Genomic DNA, 20,864 nt, shown 5'->3' on the forward strand with positions numbered 1-20,864 from the left:
CCTACACATTCCTTCCCCTTTTTGACTTTAAAAATAAAGTACATTTTTTTGTTTTTTTAAAAGAAACTACTACTATGTAGTTCAGACTGACTTTGAACTCAGTACATAGCCCAGGCTGGTCTAGAACTCACAGCAATCCTCCTGCCTCAGCCTTCTGGAATGCTTGGATTTCAGGGGTGGGTCCTCACACCAGCTACCCTAACTTTCAAATTGGGTTAATTTAAGATCCTTGCTTTGGAGACAAAAAACAAAACAAACTGCTGTAGCTTTTACAAAAAAATCTGAAGGTTTATAGTGAGAGTCCACTTCATCTACTCCATATCACCTAGAAACAGGTAAGTCTCATTCAGGACAGTGTATGTGTTTTTAATCGATTGTGTTGACAGCAGTTCCTGAGAGAGGCTAGCCCCTGATACTCTTCTCAGCTATAAAGATGGAAAACAGCCCAGCATTAACCAGAGGGAGAGGCAAGCAGAGTTAATCAGACTTGAAGGCCCGCACTAATTGTTGATCAAATAACGCGACAATAGGCAATGGCAAAGGAGCTCCAGCAGGTTCCAGTTCTTAAGACTCTTTGAGCACAGTTAATATTTCACAAAAACCAAACCAAAGGTCTCTGGTGAGAACCACAAAGAGCCAGAAGTCAGGAAACTTGTGTTTTCCATTTAGTTCTGTCATGACCTACCTAAAAAGGCAGATCAGCCACCTTTCTGTGTCCCCAGCTCCACCCTGGTAAAGAGGCTACCTGTCTGACAGCCATGGGGGTCGGAGGAGTGCGCTTCTTTGGGCAAGTTATACAAACGAGGGAATTTTCCCTTCCCATGTTTGAAGGTGGGCTAAAATAACTTCACAGTTATTCTAATTTACTTAGAAGAAAGTAAAAAAAAAAATTCAGATACTGTAAAGGAAAAGATGAAATTTCAATGTACTTAAGAAAGACTATGCAGAATTGTTAGATCTAAATCTTAAAGATGAGTTGGTCAGTTAATGTATGAGATGTAAGGATTTTTTTTTAATTTAAAAGCATCCTACATTCCAAAAGACAAAACCAGAAAACCAACTGATGCTTTCATTTGTGTTTATTGAACAACTTGTCCTGACATTGTGAGGGGGGGCGAAAGTATAGACTCACTGCAATTGCTCATCACCTCTGTGCTCCCACCCACATCTCAACTTTACCACCCAAAACAAAATACAAAGATGTGTCCAGTTTGAGTGCAGCTCTGCGCGTTTACAAGTGTGCAGGGAGCGCTTGCTTTCGAAACACCCTTCTGATTGGTTGAGACAATGCCAGTGACATCAACCAACTTACTTTTGATTGGAGGTTTGGTTGCTGGGACTGTAGCGTTTGCAGGAAGTCACTTAACCGTTTGCAGACTGGAAAAACCAAGCTGAAGTTGTCTTTTGTCATAGGAACCAGCGCAAGTGACTAGGGGAGATGTGTCCCGAAGCTCCGCAAGCAGGAACCGGAGCCAGGAGCTAGGAGCCCCGGACAGGCGATCGGACCGAGCGGCGCCCCCAAAGGAGGAGCAGCTGGCCCTTTCCGGCCTCCCGGCTGTTACCCTTTTAAATGTCTGCGTTCGAGGCTGGAGGGGTAGCACGAGGCAGCGGAATGGAACAGTCGGATTGGCCGCACGCCTCTAGTTCTAGACGCACCTCTCCACCGAAAGGCCGTTCTGACTGGCAGGGGGAGAAAGTAAACAGAGTTGAATCACCCTCCCCACTGGCCAATTGGAGGGGTTTGGGATTGTGACGTGATGGGATTCTGCGAAATTGTTACTGAGAGAGAGAATGCCGGAACGGTGCGGACCGGCCGGACCAGGCGCGCAGAAGCCGTCCGCGGACTGGGGAAAAAGTGTCTCCTAGACCTGGCGCACAGCGCGGCCCTCACCACCCGCGCGGAGGTGGTCGGGTGAACGCGCTGCGGCTTCGGCTTGACGGAGAGGCGGCCGAGGGCGTGTTCCTCTCTTGCAGTTTCCACTTGCCGCGCCTCGGGGGCGTTTTCAGTCGAATAAACTTGCGATCGCCACGTGTGGCATCTTTCCAAGGGAGCCGGCTCGGAAGGGCAGGCGCGTCGGTCCGTCGGGGGGATCGCGCCAGGCGCCCGGCAGGGGCGGCGGCGAGAGGCGGCGCGGCGGAGCCCGGGGCTGTGGATGCTGCGTGCGGAGGCGCTGCCGGTTACGTAAAGATGAGGGGCTGAGGTCGCCTCGGCGCTCCTGCGAGTCGGAAGCGCCCGCGCCCCCGTCCCCTTGGCCGCCGCGCCGCGCCGCGCTCTTCGGCCGAAGCCAGGGCAGGGCGAGCCCAACCTCCGCAGCCACCGCCAAGTTTGGCCGCGCCGCCGGGGCTGCTGTCGCCACACCATGTCCGCGGCCGCCTACATGGACTTCGTGGCTGCCCAGTGTCTGGTTTCCATTTCGAACCGCGCTGCGGTGCCGGAGCATGGGAGCGCTCCAGACGCCGAGCGACTGCGACTACCTGAGCGCGAGGTGACCAAGGAACACGGTGACCCGGGAGACACCTGGAAGGATTACTGCACGCTGGTCACCATCGCCAAGAGCTTGTTGGACCTGAACAAGTACCGACCCATCCAGACCCCCTCGGTCTGCAGCGACAGTCTGGAGAGTCCCGATGAGGATATGGGATCCGACAGCGACGTGACCACCGAATCTGGGTCGAGTCCTTCCCACAGCCCAGAGGAGAGACAGGATCCTGGCAGCGCGCCCAGCCCGCTCTCCCTCCTCCACCCTGGAGTGGCTGCGAAGGGGAAACACGCCTCCGAAAAGAGGCACAAGTGCCCCTACAGTGGCTGTGGGAAAGTCTATGGAAAATCCTCCCATCTCAAAGCCCATTACAGAGTGCATACAGGTTAGCGGCGTCGCCCTCTCCCCCGCGCTCCGGGGTTAACCTTTGGCCGGGCAGCGTGCCTGGGCGCTCAGGACGAGGCACTGGGCCTAGACAGCGCAAACCTTTGGAGACGATGCTGTTTAACGCTTGGCGGTGTTTTAACCGGGCAGAGGCGGGAAGCTGGGTCTTAATTGTCCCCAGCCTCTAGAAGCCACCGAAAGCCTTAAACTGGCGAGTGAGCGAGTGACTGTTTGCGATGGCTCGGCGGGGAACAGTGGGCCCGCCCCTCTCTCTCTCTCCGGGCGCGCCCCGCCCCCGGGACTCCGCACTCGCCACCTGGGGGGCACCCTACCTGGGGAGACGGTGGCGGCGGGGAAGTCAGATGGCGTAGCTTTTATTGCAGTCCCTTGTGGGGTTGCAGTGAAGTGGTCGAAACCGGGGGGATGTGTGTTGGGGGTGTTGGAAGTGCACTTTGTATGGAGCCTTTTAGGGATGACTAAGGACTCATTTAGCTGGATGCCTGCTACTTTCAGGGCTTGCCAAGGTGGTTTTAAATTTGGCCAACAGTCCCCTGAGAGGTTTAAAATAACACTGCTTCAGGCAGCAAGGGAGTTTGATCGAGTAATGGTTGGTAGGTAACTTTCACGAGTTAGCCTTCCGGAGGAGCGAGGTTTCAGAGCTGACCCCACCCCCACTCGGACCCCACCCCCGCGGGCCTGAGGTCGCACCTTCCACCCCTAGATGGCGGTGAGTGTGGAGCTGTGATCCTTGCCTGGAGGTCAAGGTTCTTTAGTAATGATGTTGAGCAGTTCCGGAGGCTGCGAGGTCGAGGTCGAATCCCTCCTAGGGAGGCCGAGCCGCGGAGCTAGACAAACGAATATGGCTGGAAAGACATCTGCATGTAAAGTGGGCTTTTTTGCAGACTCGCAGGGGCCTTGGTTAGCCAGTGCTGTGCACAGAAAAAGTTGGAAAACATTCACACTCAGCTATGCTGTCAGACCATCTTTAGAAAGGGCCTTTTATAACTGCTGTTCTGATGTGGGGGCCCTGGCCTTCACCTGATAACGTTTTTTCCATCTGTCCTGTGACAGCTTGCTTAAAAGGTTGTTGGAGTCCTTTGGGAAGGTGCTGTGATTTTTTTTCTGAGTGCGTCAAGGTTTGATACTTAGAAGACCCTGGGGCCTTTGGTGTCAGAATGATTCTCAGATTTTAGCTTTGGTTTTGCTTTGCCTTTTAAAAGGCTGTGTAACTCCCTCTGTTTTATTTCCCTTGGAAAGTGCTTTCTTGTGGGGGTGGCTGCTGGCACTGCAGTAAATCTGAATTTCCTCCTTGATTCATGCAAAATCAGGTTGGGTATGGGGCCAGCATCCAGTGCTCCATCCAATGGCACCTTTGAAAGTGCCTCTGTGAGCCGGTGGAAGGCCTTTGTTGGGGGATGTGACCTTTAGCGTGGCTCTCGGGGTGACACGGGGGACAGGAGCTGAAGGTGTTACTCACCAACAGCTGTTGGGCGGGCCTGGCCCTGTCAGCCATGTTCCTGTAGTTGGGCTGTTCACTTCGACACCCACTGCCACCTGGAGCAAAGGCATTTTCTCCTTCAGGGGAGCTGCCCCTTCCTTTCCTGCAGCTGGGGAGGCCTGCAGTGCCTCTGAGCTAGCTACCAAGTCTGTCTAACCCCGAGCAGGATTTCCAGCATTCTGGGCCATTTGGCTGAGTGCTTTTCTCAGGCAGTTAGAGAAATGGCTGCTTATGCGTGCGTGCGTGCGTGTGTGTGCGTGCTGCTCTTTAATTCTCCATAGTGCAAGTTGATGCTGCTGTTTCAGGAGGACCTTTACCCAGTCCAGAGTAGAAACGAAAGTAAAACATTGATCCCATTATAAATGCTGCAGTCAGACTTTTAAAAGGAGTGACATGATGAATGCAGGGCAACTCTTCATCCTACTGCATGGTTGGACTAAAACCCCAATGTTTTCCTGGTGAATGTTGCCAGAACGCATGCTCCTGCCACAGGGAGGTTTGTGTTAAGGATTCTCTAAGGACTGGCAGGAGGTTTATGCACTTGGGAGTCCCAGATAACAGCTTCAAGTTAGATTCACCTTAGGGAGGAGTAAGGAGTTTCCTGATTTTCTTTCTGCTGGTTTAACACCCAGAAGGTGGCCAGAGATAGCACTGGGAATGTCTTGTTTCCTTGAAGAGTTTTAAGAGCTAAAATCCCAGCCAGCCACACCCCCTGGATCATACTGCTCCCCTTCCCGGGGGAAGGGTTCCTGCTTGGTTTCTTAGGAAGCTTCACACAGCTGCCACTGCCACAGGCCAGCATCTTTTGAACCCATTTTCATTTGAATTGGGGCAGCTTTTTAAAAAAATTTATTTATTTGGTACAGGGTCTTACTACTCGGACTCATAGTGATCCTCCTGTCTCAGCCTCCCCAGTGCTGGGATTTCAGGCTTTTGCCACCACACCTGGTTTCAGTGTCCACACGGCATGTGGTAATGCCAGGTGCTTAGGTCACTGATCTATCTCTGCAGCCTGGCAGCTCTTTCTGTAGTGCCCTAAGAGGAAGTTGAGGCCTACTGTGGAGTTTGCAAACTGGAGCCTTGCTGCTGCAAATGCTTGGTGAGTGTTGGTTTGGCCAAATAGGGTTTCTAGGAGTCAGGATTCAAATCCAGATTGCTGGCTTATCTGGAAAAATCAGAAGATCTGACCATGCTGGGCCAGAATTCCTGTCTACCAACAATTGATTTGGTCCTTTGTTCTTTTGTCCTGTGTGGAGATTGGACGAGGCCCACCCGATATACATCCTAGAAATGTGCTCTACCCCTGAACTACACTCCCTGCCTATTTATATATTTATGGTTTTGTTAAGACAGGATCTCTACAGAATTCAGGCTGGCTTTAAACTTGGAGTGATCCTCCTGCCTCAGCCAGTGCTGGGATTACAGGCGTGCTCCACCACCCCTGGTATCTGCCCTTTTTATTGTGAGACACTTGTTAAATTGCCAAGGTGTCCTGAAAACTTTACTGCTCCTGCCTCAGCCTCCTGAGTGTTGGGCTTGTAGGCATGTGCCACACCTGGCTAAGATGTTCTTATTTTTAAGCAGTGTATCAGTTCCACATTTTCAAGTAATATATTTGATTTCATTTAAGTTCCATCCCTCTAAGTTCAAACAGGAGATCCATTGTTATCCTGAAGGGAAAAAAAAGCTGCAACAAATACAATCTTTTCCTTGTCCCCAGACTTTTTGGACACTTCACAGTGTATTGTTTCCTTTTTTCTATGTATTTGGCACAGGGTCTCACTATGCAGCTTGAACTCAGTGATTCTCCTGTTTTCAGCCTCCCTGGCTCTGGGATTACAGGCATGCCACGCCCAGACTGTTGCCTGCTCAGCCCACCCGGGGAGGTGGGACCCTGGCATCTAAGTGCTTAGTCCTTGGAGCTATCTCACCCGCCCTTCAGTGTATTGTTCCACATCAACAGATCTACTACCTATACCCAGTGCTTGTGAGGCAGGAAGATCACGGTTCAAGCCCTACCTGGGCAATTTAAATAGATCTTGTCCCAAAACCTTTTTAAAAGGGCTGGGGATGAAAATGTAAGTAACATTAAATTTCTCTTAAATCTTAAGTATTTGGGGTGGAGGGTAAGGGTGTGGCCCACCCAGCACTTGGGAGGCTGAGGCAGGAGGATCTTGCTGTGAGTTCAAGGCTAGCCTGGATTACATAATGAGACCCTGTCTCCAAAATACCAAAGGGAGCATGTCCCCTGGGGAGGGAAACAACTGCATCTAAGTTCCATAGAACCATCAGAATAGGCTGATAATCCTCATGGTAGGTTGATATCCAGTGATAAAAAGTTTAGGCCTTGTTTTCATGCCTAAGTATTTTCATTCCTAAGAATACTTTTTGGAGGGCCTTAAATATTCACATGTCCCCAAGTGGTGACAGTTGGTTTTACCTTGATGACACTGTTTACAGAATTCCAAATTTAAATCCCAGGTCTAGGCCATCGTAGTTCTATAGAATGTTTTTAATCCAAATTTAATCCAGGTTTTAATCTAGGGATTTAACCCAGGTTCTCTACACTGAACTATATCCCCAAATGTTTTATTAATGTATTAATTATTGTTACTGGTTTTTTGAGACAGGGTCTCACTATGTAGTTCAGGCCCAGGTTAGCCTCCAGTTTGTGACAATCCTCCTGCCTCACCCAGTGCTGAGGTTACAGGCATGTGCCACCATGCCTGACTCTTTCTTATTTTGAGACCGGATTTTTGTAAGCACTAATTTGCCCAGCCTGGGCTTGAGCTTTCAGTCCTCCTGCCTCAGCCTCCCAGAATGTTGGGATTACAGATGTGTGCTATCATAACCAGTTTAGAAAAAGTTTTAAAATGTTTAATAAAACAAACTCATGTAAAACTAGAAACAAGAAATGGGAAGACCTCAGGTGTCGCTTCTGTTTCTCCTTACCGTTTTACATATTCTCCTGGGATGCCTGGAGGAAGGGACGGGAAGAGCCTTCCCAGCAGAAATTGCCCTCCTGTCCAGAAAATACTTTGCCACCCACCTAAGGAATGGCAGTCCTTGGCCAGCTCTGAAACTTCACTTCTGCAGGTACCAGGTTGCTCTGCGCCTCTTGAGTTCTGTTCTGTGGTTTGAGGGTGAACTCTGGCCGAAGAGACCGGGTGACAGGGTGTAGACGCCCACCTCCACACCAGGAAGCTTCCTTTCATACCATAACTGTGACTCCCTTGGCGACATTTTGATACCACAAACCTATTGCTTATAGACTGTGTCCCTTACAGCTTAGTTTTGTTTTCACGCTCGGCAGAATCTGAGGAGAGGACTTGGGCTGTGGTCAGGGTTTGCAGGCTTCCTAAGGGTTTGCTTAGGGAGGGAACACTCCCTCAGACCAGGGAAAGATGCCTCAGCCAGTGCTGATGTGCCAGAGTCTCTCCCTCAGGGAGGAGGGCGGTGACTCCGCTACTTCTGGTCCCAGGAGGGGAAGCAGGGAAGGAACAGCCTCTTAGCCTCCTTCCTCATTTCTTGTTTGTCCTCTACCAGCCTCCATAGGTCTGTCTATCCTAGCAATGACAAGGTAGGGCAGTTTCAGAAGAGCTTCTCTGAGGTTGGGATGACTGTCACGACAGCAAAACCAAGTAGAGGCAGGCCACACGGGCGTAGCTCCCTGGGGTTTTCTCACAGATCCTCTGGGGACAGGAGAGGAGAGGGTGGAAGTGGGTACCGGAGTAAACAGTGCTTGTGGAGGGAGTTACCCCATTACCCCCAGACACAAGGGTGTAACCCCAAGGAAGTGGACTGTCACTGTGGCTCTGTGGCCACACGGGCCATGTTTACATTCTTCTCTCCGTTGTTGACGTGTATCCCAAGAACTAGTTCTTCTGCAATGTCTGTGGGAAATTCCCAGATTAAACTTCCAGATTTAAAATTAAAATTAAAATTCCAGATTAAACACTGGGAGCAGCGTCATGTGACACACTGGAAAAGTGGCTGACAGTGGTCTTCCCAAATAAGTTCATTGAGAAGAAGAGTGGGTGGATGATTCCTAGTAGTCAGGCTTTCGGAGCCCCCGAAACAGCTGGGCATGGAAGCCCCGTCAGTTTGATTTCTCAATGTCTTGTGCTTCTGAGCCTTTTTTTTTTTTTTTTCCTGAGCCATCTTGACTTAAAAGAAAAAAACACAAAGAAACAGTTTTGTTGTGTTTGTTAGTCTTGACTTTCAAATCTTTCCGTTTCCCACCCGGCTCTCCGGCTGTTCTCAGCCTTGGGGGAAAAGCTTGCATCAGGCGGTGCCTCCAACTGCTCGCAGCCTTCCCACGGCCACCCTCCCACCGCTTCCTACCGGGTCTGCGGCGAGCCCGGCGCCCACTGAAGAGTTTAAATCGGTGCCCAGTAATTGGTGCAAAGGCACTTTCTGTTTCTATGCAACACGCATGAAAAGGAGGGGCGTAAGGAGGAGGTAGGAATAAAAACTCCGCAGATGGTTGGGGGGGAGGAGGAGGGATCCTCTGGATGGTCTTGGGGTGGTCCTGGCTCTCAGTCTGCCCTGCTTTTGCTGGAAGTCAGGCACAGGCCTGGGCCTACCTCGGGGCTCTGGGAGATCAAAAGAATAGAAATCGGAGGCTGGAAGTGACCTTGAGAGGTCGTCTCCACGATTTGCTCTGTAAAAAGAGCACGTGCCCACCAGGTCTTAGAGAAGAGGATTGTTGCATCAGAATGTTTCGGAGCCCTGGGGATGTCCAGAAGCCACTTGTCTGCTGTGACTCGCCTGTGACACTGGGTCTGTCTCAGCTCCCAGAACTCTGTCTCCTCCCACAGCCCAGGAGGGTACCTGGTGCCTCGGAGGGTTTCGCAGCAGGAAAGCCTGTGGCTTTGAGATTGGTTCTGTGGGTGTTCAGGAGTTCACGGATTCCTTTTGAATCCATTCTCCCTGTGTTCTCAATCTGTGTTAACATTTTTTAGCTTGGGCTTGGAGAACTGCAGAGTGGAATTAGCCTAGTGGAAGGGCGGAGGTACAGGTGTAGAGTCCTCCAGTGGCCTCTGCTCTTTTGCCCTGGAAACAGCACTCCCAGGACCAGCACGGGGCAGAGCTGCGGGAGACTCCTGTTTTTCTGGAATCCTAAAACTTTTAATCCTTTTTGAGAGTAAACATTTGTCTTGTCCCAGCCTCAAGTAGTCACATCAGCTAATAACAGGACTAACATTATTATTCTTGAAAATGCATCTGTGTTCCAACAGTGGGATGGTGCAACCGTTTTGTTTGGTTGGTTGGTTGGTTGGTTTGTGGGGTGTCCGAGGAGGCGTTCCTTTCCGTGTTTCACTATTTATGGCAGCATGTGCCTGCAGGCTCCCTTTTATCTTGCTGTGTCCTGGGCAGACTGGACTTTGGAATCCTTCCCTGAGAACTGAGAATCTGGACAGGAAATCTCAAGGTTTTAGAGCTGCAGAAACCAGTTAGGTCACTGTTTGAGGCCAGAGGTATGGGACTTTTGAATTTATTTTTAAGCATGTGATTTATTTTTTACGCATTAGTAGGGGTGCAATCCAGGGTCATGTGCATGCTAGGCACCTGCTGTGCCCCTGAGCTGCAGCCCCAGCCGCTGCATTTTATTTACAAAATTGAAAATGATCACAGATTTGCGCAAGAGAATGGAGTTCAACTCTGACTGACCAGATTGAGCCTTTTAAAAAAAGTGAGAGTGATAATTAAAAGCAGGATTCCCCCATGTATACACACTTCAGGAAAAGAAAAAACTGTATAAATATTTTTAATACCGAATTTACTGAGGCATCATGAGAGTAATGTGTTACTTTTGGGCTCTACAAGAGGTGCTCCAAGTGGCAGCCGTTAGCTTCCACATATTTAGGATTGTTCTTTTCATGAAATGTGTATACATTATTTTGAAATGGAGGCACGGGCGTTCTGTGCTGTGACATTTTGTGTGTGTGTGTGTGTGTGTGTGTGTGTGTGTGTGTGTGAGCTTGCCAGGCAAGTGCTTATTCTACTGAACTATCTCCCCAGCCCCTTCTCTGACATTTTTGAACTGAGCCTGCATCCTGGTGGAAGTGTCTCTGGCGGGGTCTGACTCAACTCTGGGACCAGCATGCAGGCAAAGAGTAGACCCCAGAAGGCTGCAGGGCGTGGTGGTTCTTTTAGAGCGGGAGGAATCCTACACATTGGTTTTTGCCCCGAGAAGCAGGGTGGGAGAGAAGTCTCCTGTGCTCCCTCCAGGAAGCCAGCTGTGATGAGACAGTGGTCAGAAAGTCGGGCCTGGCTCACTGGTGCTGAGCCTAGGGATCGAGACTTGGATGGGAGGGGGATCCCTAGAGGCCTTCTCCTCAGCCCAGAGGTGCTAGTGAAACGATTTGAGCACAGGGTTAGAGAATCTCAGCCATGAGTTTGAATCCTGCCTCTGCCACTCTTTAATGAAAAGCTTACCTCTCCACGCCTCACATTTCTCATCTGTAAAATGGAATCAATACTCATACATTCATGAAGTTGTTATGAGGTTTAATTGAACTTCAGAGATGTTTTAATCATTCAGCATGCATATGCCACTTAGTTAAATGTTATTGCAATTAGAAAATAAATGGCTAGGTGTGGTAGCACACACCTGTAATCCTAGCACTCAGGAGGCTGAGACAGGACAGTCCCTGTAATTTTGACATCAGCTGGACCACATTGTGCATTCAAGGCCATACTGCACTATATGGTAGGACCCTGTCTCAATAAATAAATAAATAAATAAATAAATAAATAAATAAATAATTAACTTGTAATTCTTAGGATTTTTGTTTGGATTTCCAGATAAATCCAACATTTTACTCATTTAAATAAGTGACTACTAAATGCCAGAAGCTGTACTAAGTGATAATAGCAAGCCTTGAGAGTTTTGTGCATTAAAATGTCAAATATGTATCATATGCCAGCTTCCAAGCTAAACAGTTTACATTCCTGAGCTAGAAAGCTGTGCTGTTAGTCTTAATAGGAGGAACTGAACTAGTTAGTTACCGCCTCCCAGGTGACCCTGGAATTTCCTTAGTTCTCTGCTAGGCTGTGGACTCCATGGGAAGGAAGACACAGTGTCTTCCACGGATTGAGCCCTAAGAGTTGGCTCATGTGTTGCTCTGGCTCTGGTTTATGCTGTTTTTTGTTTTGTTTTGTTCTGTTTTATGAAACTTGGTTAATAGAGTCAGCAGAGATCTCATACTCTTGACCAAAACTGCTTTCTTTCCAGTTGAGAAAAAAAAAAAAGTTTTTGGATCCATAACTTCATTTATCAAAGCATTTGATTGAACACAACAGAGTCAGAACTTGGACTGGCTTAATAAACAGTCCAAGTTCATTGGCTCCAGTGACAGACACACCTGGGACAGCTCCGGTTGCAGAGCTGCTGGGTACAGGTGCTCCCTGTCTGCTCCTCCTCTGTGGCTCACCCTTGTCGTCTTTGTTCTGGCTTCACTCCTAGACATGGTCTCTCTCAGCGTGCTCTCTGAATCGGTCCTGCCGATTCAGCCAGCCCTGTGGAGAGACTTGCCCGTTCTGCCCCTTCCCAGTGAGTCCAGCGGGAGTTCCAGGCTGGATGCTTCATGGCTGAGCTCAACCGTTGTGCTCCTCCATGAAATCCATGACTCAGGGTCACATCCAGCTTCTTGTGTTTGGAGACAGGATGTCTCTGGAATGGACGGACATGGACCACAGAGGGGAGAGAGCGGTCGCAAAAGGGAATTCAGGGTGTGCTACTGGGGATGGCCTGATGTCTTTCCCTCCATCAGCTCCATTAGACCTGTAAGCAGGATGTTCCAGAGAGCAGTTGACCAAAGAGGAAGCAAACAATATTTTTTTTCGTTTAATCTCGGTAGTTCAACCTAAAACACTGTGAGTAAATGGTGCAAAGGGTGTTTGCCTTGACATTCAGTGAGTGCTCAGGCATCACACAAGCCCCACTTGATCCAACTCCAGCCGTCTACTTCAGTGCCCCGAGAAGGCCGCCGTGTTCACACAAGCATTTATTAGCCCTGTGTCAGTAGAGCCCTGGTCCCTACAGCGATAGCAGTTCCCACTGATGGCCGGATGTTTGTTCAGTGTGCACAGTGCTCACCAAATCTCACTGAGCTGAAGCAAAGAGTATAGTTTAAAATAAGACAAAGCTAGGGCTGGGGAGATAGCTCGGCCTCCCAAGTGCCCGACTGGAATGCACAGGGACCCAGGTTTGATCCTGGGCACTGCATGCCTGCCTTGCTGGCCACCAAGACCGGGTGTGGTAGTGCATGCCTGTAATTCCAGCACTGGGAAGGCTGAGACAGGAGGATCACTACGAGTCTAAGCTGTGTAATGAGACCCAGTACCAAATAAATAAATAAAAGATTAAAAAAATAAAATAAGACAGATTTGGGTATGGGTACCCACCTCTAGTCCCACCACCCTGGGAGGCTGGGGCAGCAGGATGACAAGTTCAAATCTAGCCTGTTGCTTCAATCCCCTGTATTGCCAAAAAATAAATAGATTTTTTTTTTTTAATTTATAAAAACACATAAAAGTGACTTAAATCTGTGGGCATCCATAGTTCAATGATAGTTTTAAAATAAAACTAAGCCGAATGAGAACCAAGCAGCTGACTTCTGGCTTTTGGTCTTATGTGCTGCAAACCATCCAGCCCAGAGCCCTGCTCCCCTCCTGAGCAAGGGCCTCCCAACAAGAGCCATCTCTTCTCCACTCCTGTGTGCTCCCACATTCGAGGCCTGCACAAGGAGGGCCTTCCTTAGACCCCAGGGGACGCCATGGGGGCTGCTTCAGGATGCTTGGACAGCTCAGATCTGCCCTGTTTTCATTTCATGTGGGGAATACTGGGAATTAAACTCAACCTGCTATGTGGTAGGCAGAATGTTGTAAAAACTGAGCTGCATCCCCAGCCCTTTTCATTTTTTTTTTTTTTTTTTTGAGGAGTCTTACTAACTTACCTATGATTTTTCTGCCTCAGCCTCCCCAGCAGTAGGGATTACAGGCTGTTGCGATTTGTGGCCACACGTCTCCCCCAAACCTCATGTAGTGTGATTAGTGAGTCAGTCTCCTGATTGGCTTGGCACCGCCCTAGTCCCAGGGCCCTGGATAGAATATAAGCAGGGGCAGGAAGCTTGCTTTGATGCCCTCTGCCCACGACGAACTGTTTCTCCTCTGCAGTGCCCTTCTGCCGCGCCACCCTGCCTTGGAGCCAGCCATGGACTGACACCTTTACAAACAGAGAGCTAAGACAGGCTTTTTTCCTTAACTTGGGCTGTTGAATATTTCATCTTAGAGACAAGAAAAGTAACTAAGACACAGACACCACCGGCCAGACTTGTACTTCTTAAAAGTCTTTGGTGACAAACACCAAACCGTCAGAATTAATGGTTCACTCTGTCCCAGACATTGACAGGTTAAAGTTTGAAGAGCTGTTGGCTGGTGGCCCATGCATGTGGATAGGATTTATGATCAACCATGCACTGGTGGCAACAGCGTGCAGAGCCCCAGGCGTGAAGCTGAAACGCTGGCTGGAGAAGCCTCATGCATCGCTGGCTCCTTACACCTGCACGGCCTTGCTGCCAGAAGGGGGAGGCTCTTGCTAATGAGACCCCAGCCTCTCTACTTCTGCTTGGGGGAAACAGTTTATCTTGGCCGTTCAGTGTTTCTCAGCCACCTCTCCAGTAAATGTTGGTTTTTATAAATGTCTGTAAAATCAGACTACTTGCTTGGATGTGGGGTCCCCTGCCTGTCTCCTGTTACAGGTTAAGGAACACACTATTCTTTTGGCTTCCTGGGGGAGGCATCCATGTGGTGTGCCAACCTTTGACCTCAGTGGTCTTCAGTGACTGTCACATACCTGCTTGTGACCCCATCTGTCAGCGGGGGCAACTTCTGCTGGACAGGGGTTCTGGAAGCCCAGTACTCTGTGCATCAGGTTCTGGGCTCTGTCCTGTTGGCAGTCTCCCAACAGCATGACATTAGGCTCAGAAGCACATAGTCCTACATGTGGAAAGCTTGAAGTCTTCAAGATGTTTCTTGAATCATGATCCATTCCAGCTGGTCAGGGGAAATGTGCATGGGGTGGGGGGGGCTTTCCTAGAGGGCTTTAGGGAAAACCGAGGCACGTGTGGGGGAAAGTCAGGCAACAGGCTCCTCAGGAGTGTGAAGAACTCAGGCGGTGCTTGGAAACCTCTCTATCCTGCAGATGTTCCTCTTTGTACTGAGGTTACATCCTAAATAAACAAGTTGAAAATACTGCAGATTGAAATGCATGTAATACACCTATCAAACATCCTAGCTTAGCCACACAGCACACTGACGAGTGTCACTTGTTTACCCTGGTGATTTTGGCCCAGCACGGAGAGAAAGAATTCTACCAAATGCCTGTTGCTTTATGCCATTATAAAGCTGGGCAGTCTAAGAACCACCGTAATCCTCCAGGGGCCATCTGGACATCAAACACAATCTCTTTTTCTACCCCTCAGGTCTTGGTAAGAAGCTCTAGCAAAGCAAGGGTATATCTTAAGGACTTCATAGTTTTTTTTTTTTTAATTTTATTTATTTGTGTGTGTGTGTGTGTGTGTGTGTGTGTGGCCAGCTCAGCCCACCAGGGGGCAGGGCAGGCTGGCATGTGGTGCTGGGGGATTGAACCGTGGTCCCTGTGATTTGCTAAACTTGTTCTAAGTAGGTGCTTTAGACCACTGAGCCATCTCACCAGCCCCAGGACTTCATAGTTTTAAAACACTGTTTTGAAACCTAAGACCTGTGGGGTGGTAAATGATTTGCCTTAAAAGGGTAGAGACCCTATCCCACATTCCAACCCCCAACAGGAAAAGACCCTGTCCCATATGTAATCCCATTGGTTGACCATAGTTTCGTCCCACCTCCTGCCCACCTAAGTGAGTTCCCATTCTCTCATACGGTTTTACACTATAAAAGTCCCTGGAACAGACAGCTTCCCCAGGGAACTACCCGCTCAGCCCCCCCTCCTGTCCCTCTCTTGTCAGGAGCTTTCTTTCTCTCAATAAATATATTCTGCTCATAACCTAAAAAAAAAAAAAAAAGGGTGTCTGACCTCCCTGAGGCAACACATATGGAAGGATGGGCTGGGGAGCGAGAGGGTTAGAAAAACGCACTGTTGAAGGTTTCCTCTACTTTTCTAGTTCAAGGCTTGCCTCTTTTTTCACGTGTCCATTCCTTTTGTGCACAGAACTGAAGGAGGCATTTAGAAGCAGGTTTTAATCTGACTGCACTATCACACGGGTGCCCTTAGGTGAATCACCTGCCCCTTAACTAAGCTTCTGAAATACGGCATGTTTCAATTCAGTGGTCTTAGAAAGTGCCCAGAATGCAAACATGAAAAGAATCTCATCTCAGCACAGCTCAGCCACCCAGCATTTGTGTCCTGTTGAGGCTGTGCGCCCACTGGATTATCCATCAGTTCTCTCTCCCACAAAGAACTGGGCAGAGGCAGTGATGCCGGCTTTGGCGTCAGCTAACCTGGGCCTGGAGTTGGGCTTCAAAGAACTAGCAGTGTATTTGGAGGACCACTAGGATTTTCTCTTAATTTGTTCCTTTCTTCTTTTTTTAAGTGTATTTGGTTGTTACAGGGTCTCACTATGTGGCTGGGGCTCATGATGATCCTCCTGCTTTCAGCTTCCCCAGCACTGGGATTACAGGCATGTGCCACTATGCCCAGACTCTGTGGCCAGCTAAACCTGCCCAGGTGACAGGGCTGATGCAGCATGTGGTGCCAGGGATCGAACTGTGATCCCTGTGCTTGCTTAAGCAGGCTCTTAGTCTGCTGAACTGTTCCCCTCCAGCACCCCCCCTTCCTTTTCTTGCTACTGAGACAAAATACTCAGCCCCCACAGGTTACAGGGGGAGAGGTTTATTTTAGCTCATAGTTTGTAGAGGTTTCAGTTCACTAGTAGCTAGCTCCAAGGCAGGGTGGCACAGCAGAGGAGGGGCATTGCAGGGGAGAAACCATTCCCTAGCAAGGCAAGCAGGAAGGCAGCAAATAGCAGGCCTACTTTTCTGTCCCTTTTATCCTATCCTACCTGTGGCTAGCCTTTTGGGTGGTGCCAACCACACCCAGGGTGGAGTTTTGGTTATCCACACCCTTAATCCCAGCATTAAGTGTACCCTAATCTGTAGTTATACACCCAGGATCCATCCACCTCTGAAAAAGCCCCACCTGTGAGTCAGTGTGTTGGGCTTTGGTAGGGACGTCTGGATACAAGCCTTGGCACTGTCCCGTGCTAAAGCCTGTGTCTGTTTTGTTGTTTTTTAGCAAAGTACTGAAGAGGCAGACTTTCATTGTGTTTAAAAAAAAAAAAAATGGTGTATTTACAGTCCAGATTTTGCCTCTGTATTGCACTCAGAGTTTCTGAGCTGGGGATATGAGCGGGGAGTTCCACAGAACTAAGACATCATCAGACATGGCTCTTGCTGGATTCAAAATCTAAATGGTCAGATGTCTTGTCCACAGTCTTTTGTTTGAAGTCCACCAGGACTGCAGGGGCTTTCTCACCGAGCTTGGAGGTTGGGTTGTGCAGGTGAGTAGTAGGCAGGGAGGCTTGCTTCCTAGACCCCAAAGGGCGGTGGATGCCCAGGGGTGACAGGCACACAGCCACTTCTATTGCAGAACCCCTCCACCGGCACGTCTAAGCTTTGTAATGACTTGGCTGAAATTGACAAACTTTAAGGCATCAGAATCACAAGGATTCACGGGGAGGAGCGTGTGGCTTCTTGGGGGGTAGTGTGGCATTCAGGAAGTGTTAATCTCATAGCCATCAAGCGTTTGTGTTCATCTAGACTGTTTACAAGAGGAGCAGTACTTCTGGCCAACAGGAAGCTTTTGATTTCTTAATTTTTCAATTATTATTGTTATTATTATTTTTGAGACAGGATCTTACTCTGCAGCTCAGGCAAGCCTCGAACTCGCAGCAGTCCCCCTACCTCAGCTTCCCAAGTACAGAGATTCTAGGCATGGGCACCAATGTGCCTGGCTGATTGCTTGCTTTTTGAGTTCAGTTAAACGGAAATGATCTATGCGGGAGGCGCATACAGAGGTGGCCTTGTGCTTCTTGTCACACGTGTTGGTGGCCCTGCTTGTGAAGGTAGAGGAGAGTGGAGGAACGACAGCAGTCCTGGACTGCAGGGTGCCCGAGACCCGGGACTGGGCTGCTCTGTGTGGGACACGTGTGCCAGTGGTCTCCTGGCCAGGATCTTTTCTTGGGCTCTGATCTGTACCCCTCGCTGTGACTTTATACTTCTCTTGCTGCATCCTGTAAAAACTCTGGTCCTCCTCGGGGCCGCCCTGCCACTCCAGGCATTGCTGTCTCACTGCCAAAGGAAGCTTTCTGCCTGCTCACAGAGGCTCGTTTTCCTTCCAGTATGGGGAAAGGAGGAGGAGAGTAGGAGTGAGAGCAGCTGTGTGTTCAGGTTTTTTACTTCCTAACAAAGGAAACAGAATGGTTCTTCCAGGGCCGGCCAAATAGCTCAGCGGACTAAAGCGCCTGTTTAGGCAGATGCAGCGGCCAGGGTTCGATCCCTGGACCTGCCGTGTGGCCTGCTGGGGCACTCTGAGATGGGGACTAAGACTGGGCATGGTGGTGCACACCTGTAATCCTAGCACTTGGGAGGCTAAACACAGGTGGACCACTATGAGTCCAATCTGTGTAGTGAGACCCTGTAGACCCTGTACTAAACAAAGCAAAACAAAACAAAAGAATGGCTCTACCCCTTCACCTGGATCCTGGACGCCTGGGGAGCTCTCAGCAGACAGTTCACGCACACGTGGCCCCACGCGCGGCCCTCTGCATTCTCCATTTGTGGAACAGTGTAAATGCAGGTGCGCTGTCGTTTTCAAGAATATTTTTTCAAAAAAGAGGAGCACAACTTAGAAAAGTCTTATAAAAGAAACTTGTACTGGCTTTTAAAAATCAAGAAATACAAAGGAAAATGACCGAAAGTCGAAGCTACTGTTCATTCCCAGGCTTATAGACGATTACTATTGATGCTTTACACACAGTCCAGGCTTTTCTCTTGGGCTGTGGTCTTCTCTTTATTCTCCTTTTCCATGGTAGTGGGGATGGAGTGCAGGGCATTTGTGCTAAGCTGCATCCCCAGACCGTTTCGTTTATATTTTGAGACGGTGTCACTAAGTCACTTGATTGTGCAGACTGGGCTGGACTGGGCATTGTTTCTGCTTCAGTCTCCCCAGGGCTGGGTCACAGGTGTGTGTCACTATGCCAGTTAGTATTTCTGATAAATTGTTTATTTGTATCCTTGTCCACTTTTAAATTAGAAAGTGTTCTCTTCGTAGTATAGAATTTATTTTGTCATATGTGCAATTTGTTGTATTCATAGTTTTGGTTCTTAATTCTTTTTACTTGTATAACATTTTTCTCCCCCCCCCATCCCCCCCACGGACCAGGGATTGAACTCAGGCCCTTGTGCTTGCCAGGGAAGCGCTTATTCCACTGAGCCATCTCCCGGGCCCCTGTATAACATTTTTGTCATGTAGACGTTTAACATTTTCACATGTTCCAAACTATCCTTCAAATAGAATGTTGGCTTTGATTTCATGTTTAGAAAGTCTCCATTCTGGGATAGAAAGATTCTAAAAATATTTACCTATGCGGTTTTATTTTTTACATTGACATAGATAGTCATTTGGGATTTAGTTAAGTGGAAAGTATAAGGTAGGGTTGGGTCCAGATTGAATTTTTTTAACTTGATGTCTCATCATTTGTGGAATTAAACATTTTTTGCTTTGTCGATCTGAAATACAGCACTATATATGATATCCACATAGATTCTTAGGGTTATTTTCAGACTCTCTTGTAGCCAACCATTTTGTCTTTTCATCTGCTGGTATCTCATCTTATTATAAGCTTTAATAATATATTTAATTTTTAATTTAAAAACATTTATTTATTTTTGAGACAAGATCTGGCTATTTAGTTCAGGCTGCCTGGACTCACTACGTAGCCCAGGCTGGCCTTGAATTCATGGCGATCCTCCTGCCTCAGACCCCGGAGTGTGCCACCATGCTGGACTAATAAAATGTTTTCATAACTGGCATTGTAAATGCTCACTTATTTTGTTTCTCCATTTGCAAAATTTTCTTGGCTAGTTGGGCATGTTTTTTCTTCCAAATGAACTTCAGAAATAATTTTTGTCAAACTGAAGAAGAATTTTCTATAGAGTATTAATAGGGTATTAGATAAATTTTCCTAGAATCCTCACACCTTTGGGTCCTGCCACCCAGGAGCACGGGCAGTGTGCCATTTCTCCTTTTCCTTTACATCAACACTTTAGGGGTCTCCTCTTGAAGGTCCTGTGCGTTCATTCTCAGCTGCATCCTGATGGAGGTAGTTTTTAGCATGTAGAAAACTATTGCTGTTTTGTATGTTTGCATCAGTAAAAGTTCTTTTAACTTACATGGGCTTTGTCATTTATGTATTTTATCTATCTTCTCCTTAGCATTTATTTCTTATTTTGTTAGCTAACTGCATGGACTACCATTTCTGGACAGTGTCCAGTTGGAATGACGGTAGCGGGTGTCTGTGCTTTGAGTTCAACTTCCGTAGGACTCTTCTCTTTAGTCTACTATTGACCCTGCTGAGGAAAGTTTTCAACCTGTTATTATTATTTTTTTTAATCTTATTGAAGAGTTTTCTTCATTGTTTTTGATTTTTTTTTTTTTTTTCGGTACCAGGGATTGAACTCAGGATTCTGCGTTTGTCAGGCAAGCCCTTATTCAACTGAGTTATCTCCCCGGCCCTCTTCCTTGTTTTTGAGACAGGGTCTCATTGTGCAGTTCTGGCTGGCCTTGAACTCACTGTGTAACTTAGGCTGGCCTTGAACTTGACTCGATCCTCCTCCCATAGCCTCCCAAATGCTAGAACTATAGGTGTGCATCACCACCTCTGGCTATTCTGTTTTCCTAAAAGTTTTACTAGGGGTAGATGTTGAATTTTATTAAATGCTATTTTGTATCTATTGAGGCAAAGGTGTGTGTGCATGTATGCGTGTGTGTGTGTGTGTGTGTGTGTGTGTGTGTGTGTTGGATATTAGCATGTTAAAATGAGGAATAATGTCAATATTATTCACTGACACCAAATTATCCTTTTTATCCCTGGAAACCAAGTTGTAGGGTTGTTTTTTTTTTCCATAATTCTATTGAGAGACAAATAGCAATGAGACAGTTTCAAATCAAATTGGTAGGACAGTTTCAATAATTAACACATTGCATACTCTCTTCCTAGTGGTTTTTTGCTGTACAAGATACCGACATGATATCCTATTTGCAACAGGATATTTACAAAATATCCTATTTTGTTGTAATACTATTACAACAAATCCCTCTATTCATTAAGAGAATGTAACTATATATCGATCCTAACCATTTTGAATACACAGATACAAAATGGACATTCATCTGTATCCCCTTTTTTGTTTAGTTACATTATTTGAATATTATAGGT

The 20,864-nt window shown here is 47.9% G+C and overlaps 1 protein-coding gene across 1 annotated transcript in view; it reads left to right on the forward strand.

Annotated features, from left to right (window-relative positions):
* Positions 1-1,069: 1,069 nt before the first annotated feature.
* Klf9 (Kruppel like factor 9) overlaps positions 1,070-20,864 on the forward strand; it is a 32,032-nt gene continuing 12,237 nt past the window's right edge. Inside the window, exon 1 of the mRNA XM_004637162.2 lies at positions 1,070-2,865. Coding sequence (XP_004637219.1) covers positions 2,361-2,865 — 505 coding nt within the window. The 5' untranslated portion in view covers positions 1,070-2,360. The remainder of the gene's footprint in view (positions 2,866-20,864) is intronic.

Source organism: Octodon degus, unplaced genomic scaffold (assembly GCF_000260255.1).
Source record: "Octodon degus isolate 3935 unplaced genomic scaffold, OctDeg1.0 scaffold00087, whole genome shotgun sequence".
Classification (NCBI taxonomy): domain Eukaryota; kingdom Metazoa; phylum Chordata; class Mammalia; order Rodentia; family Octodontidae; genus Octodon; species Octodon degus.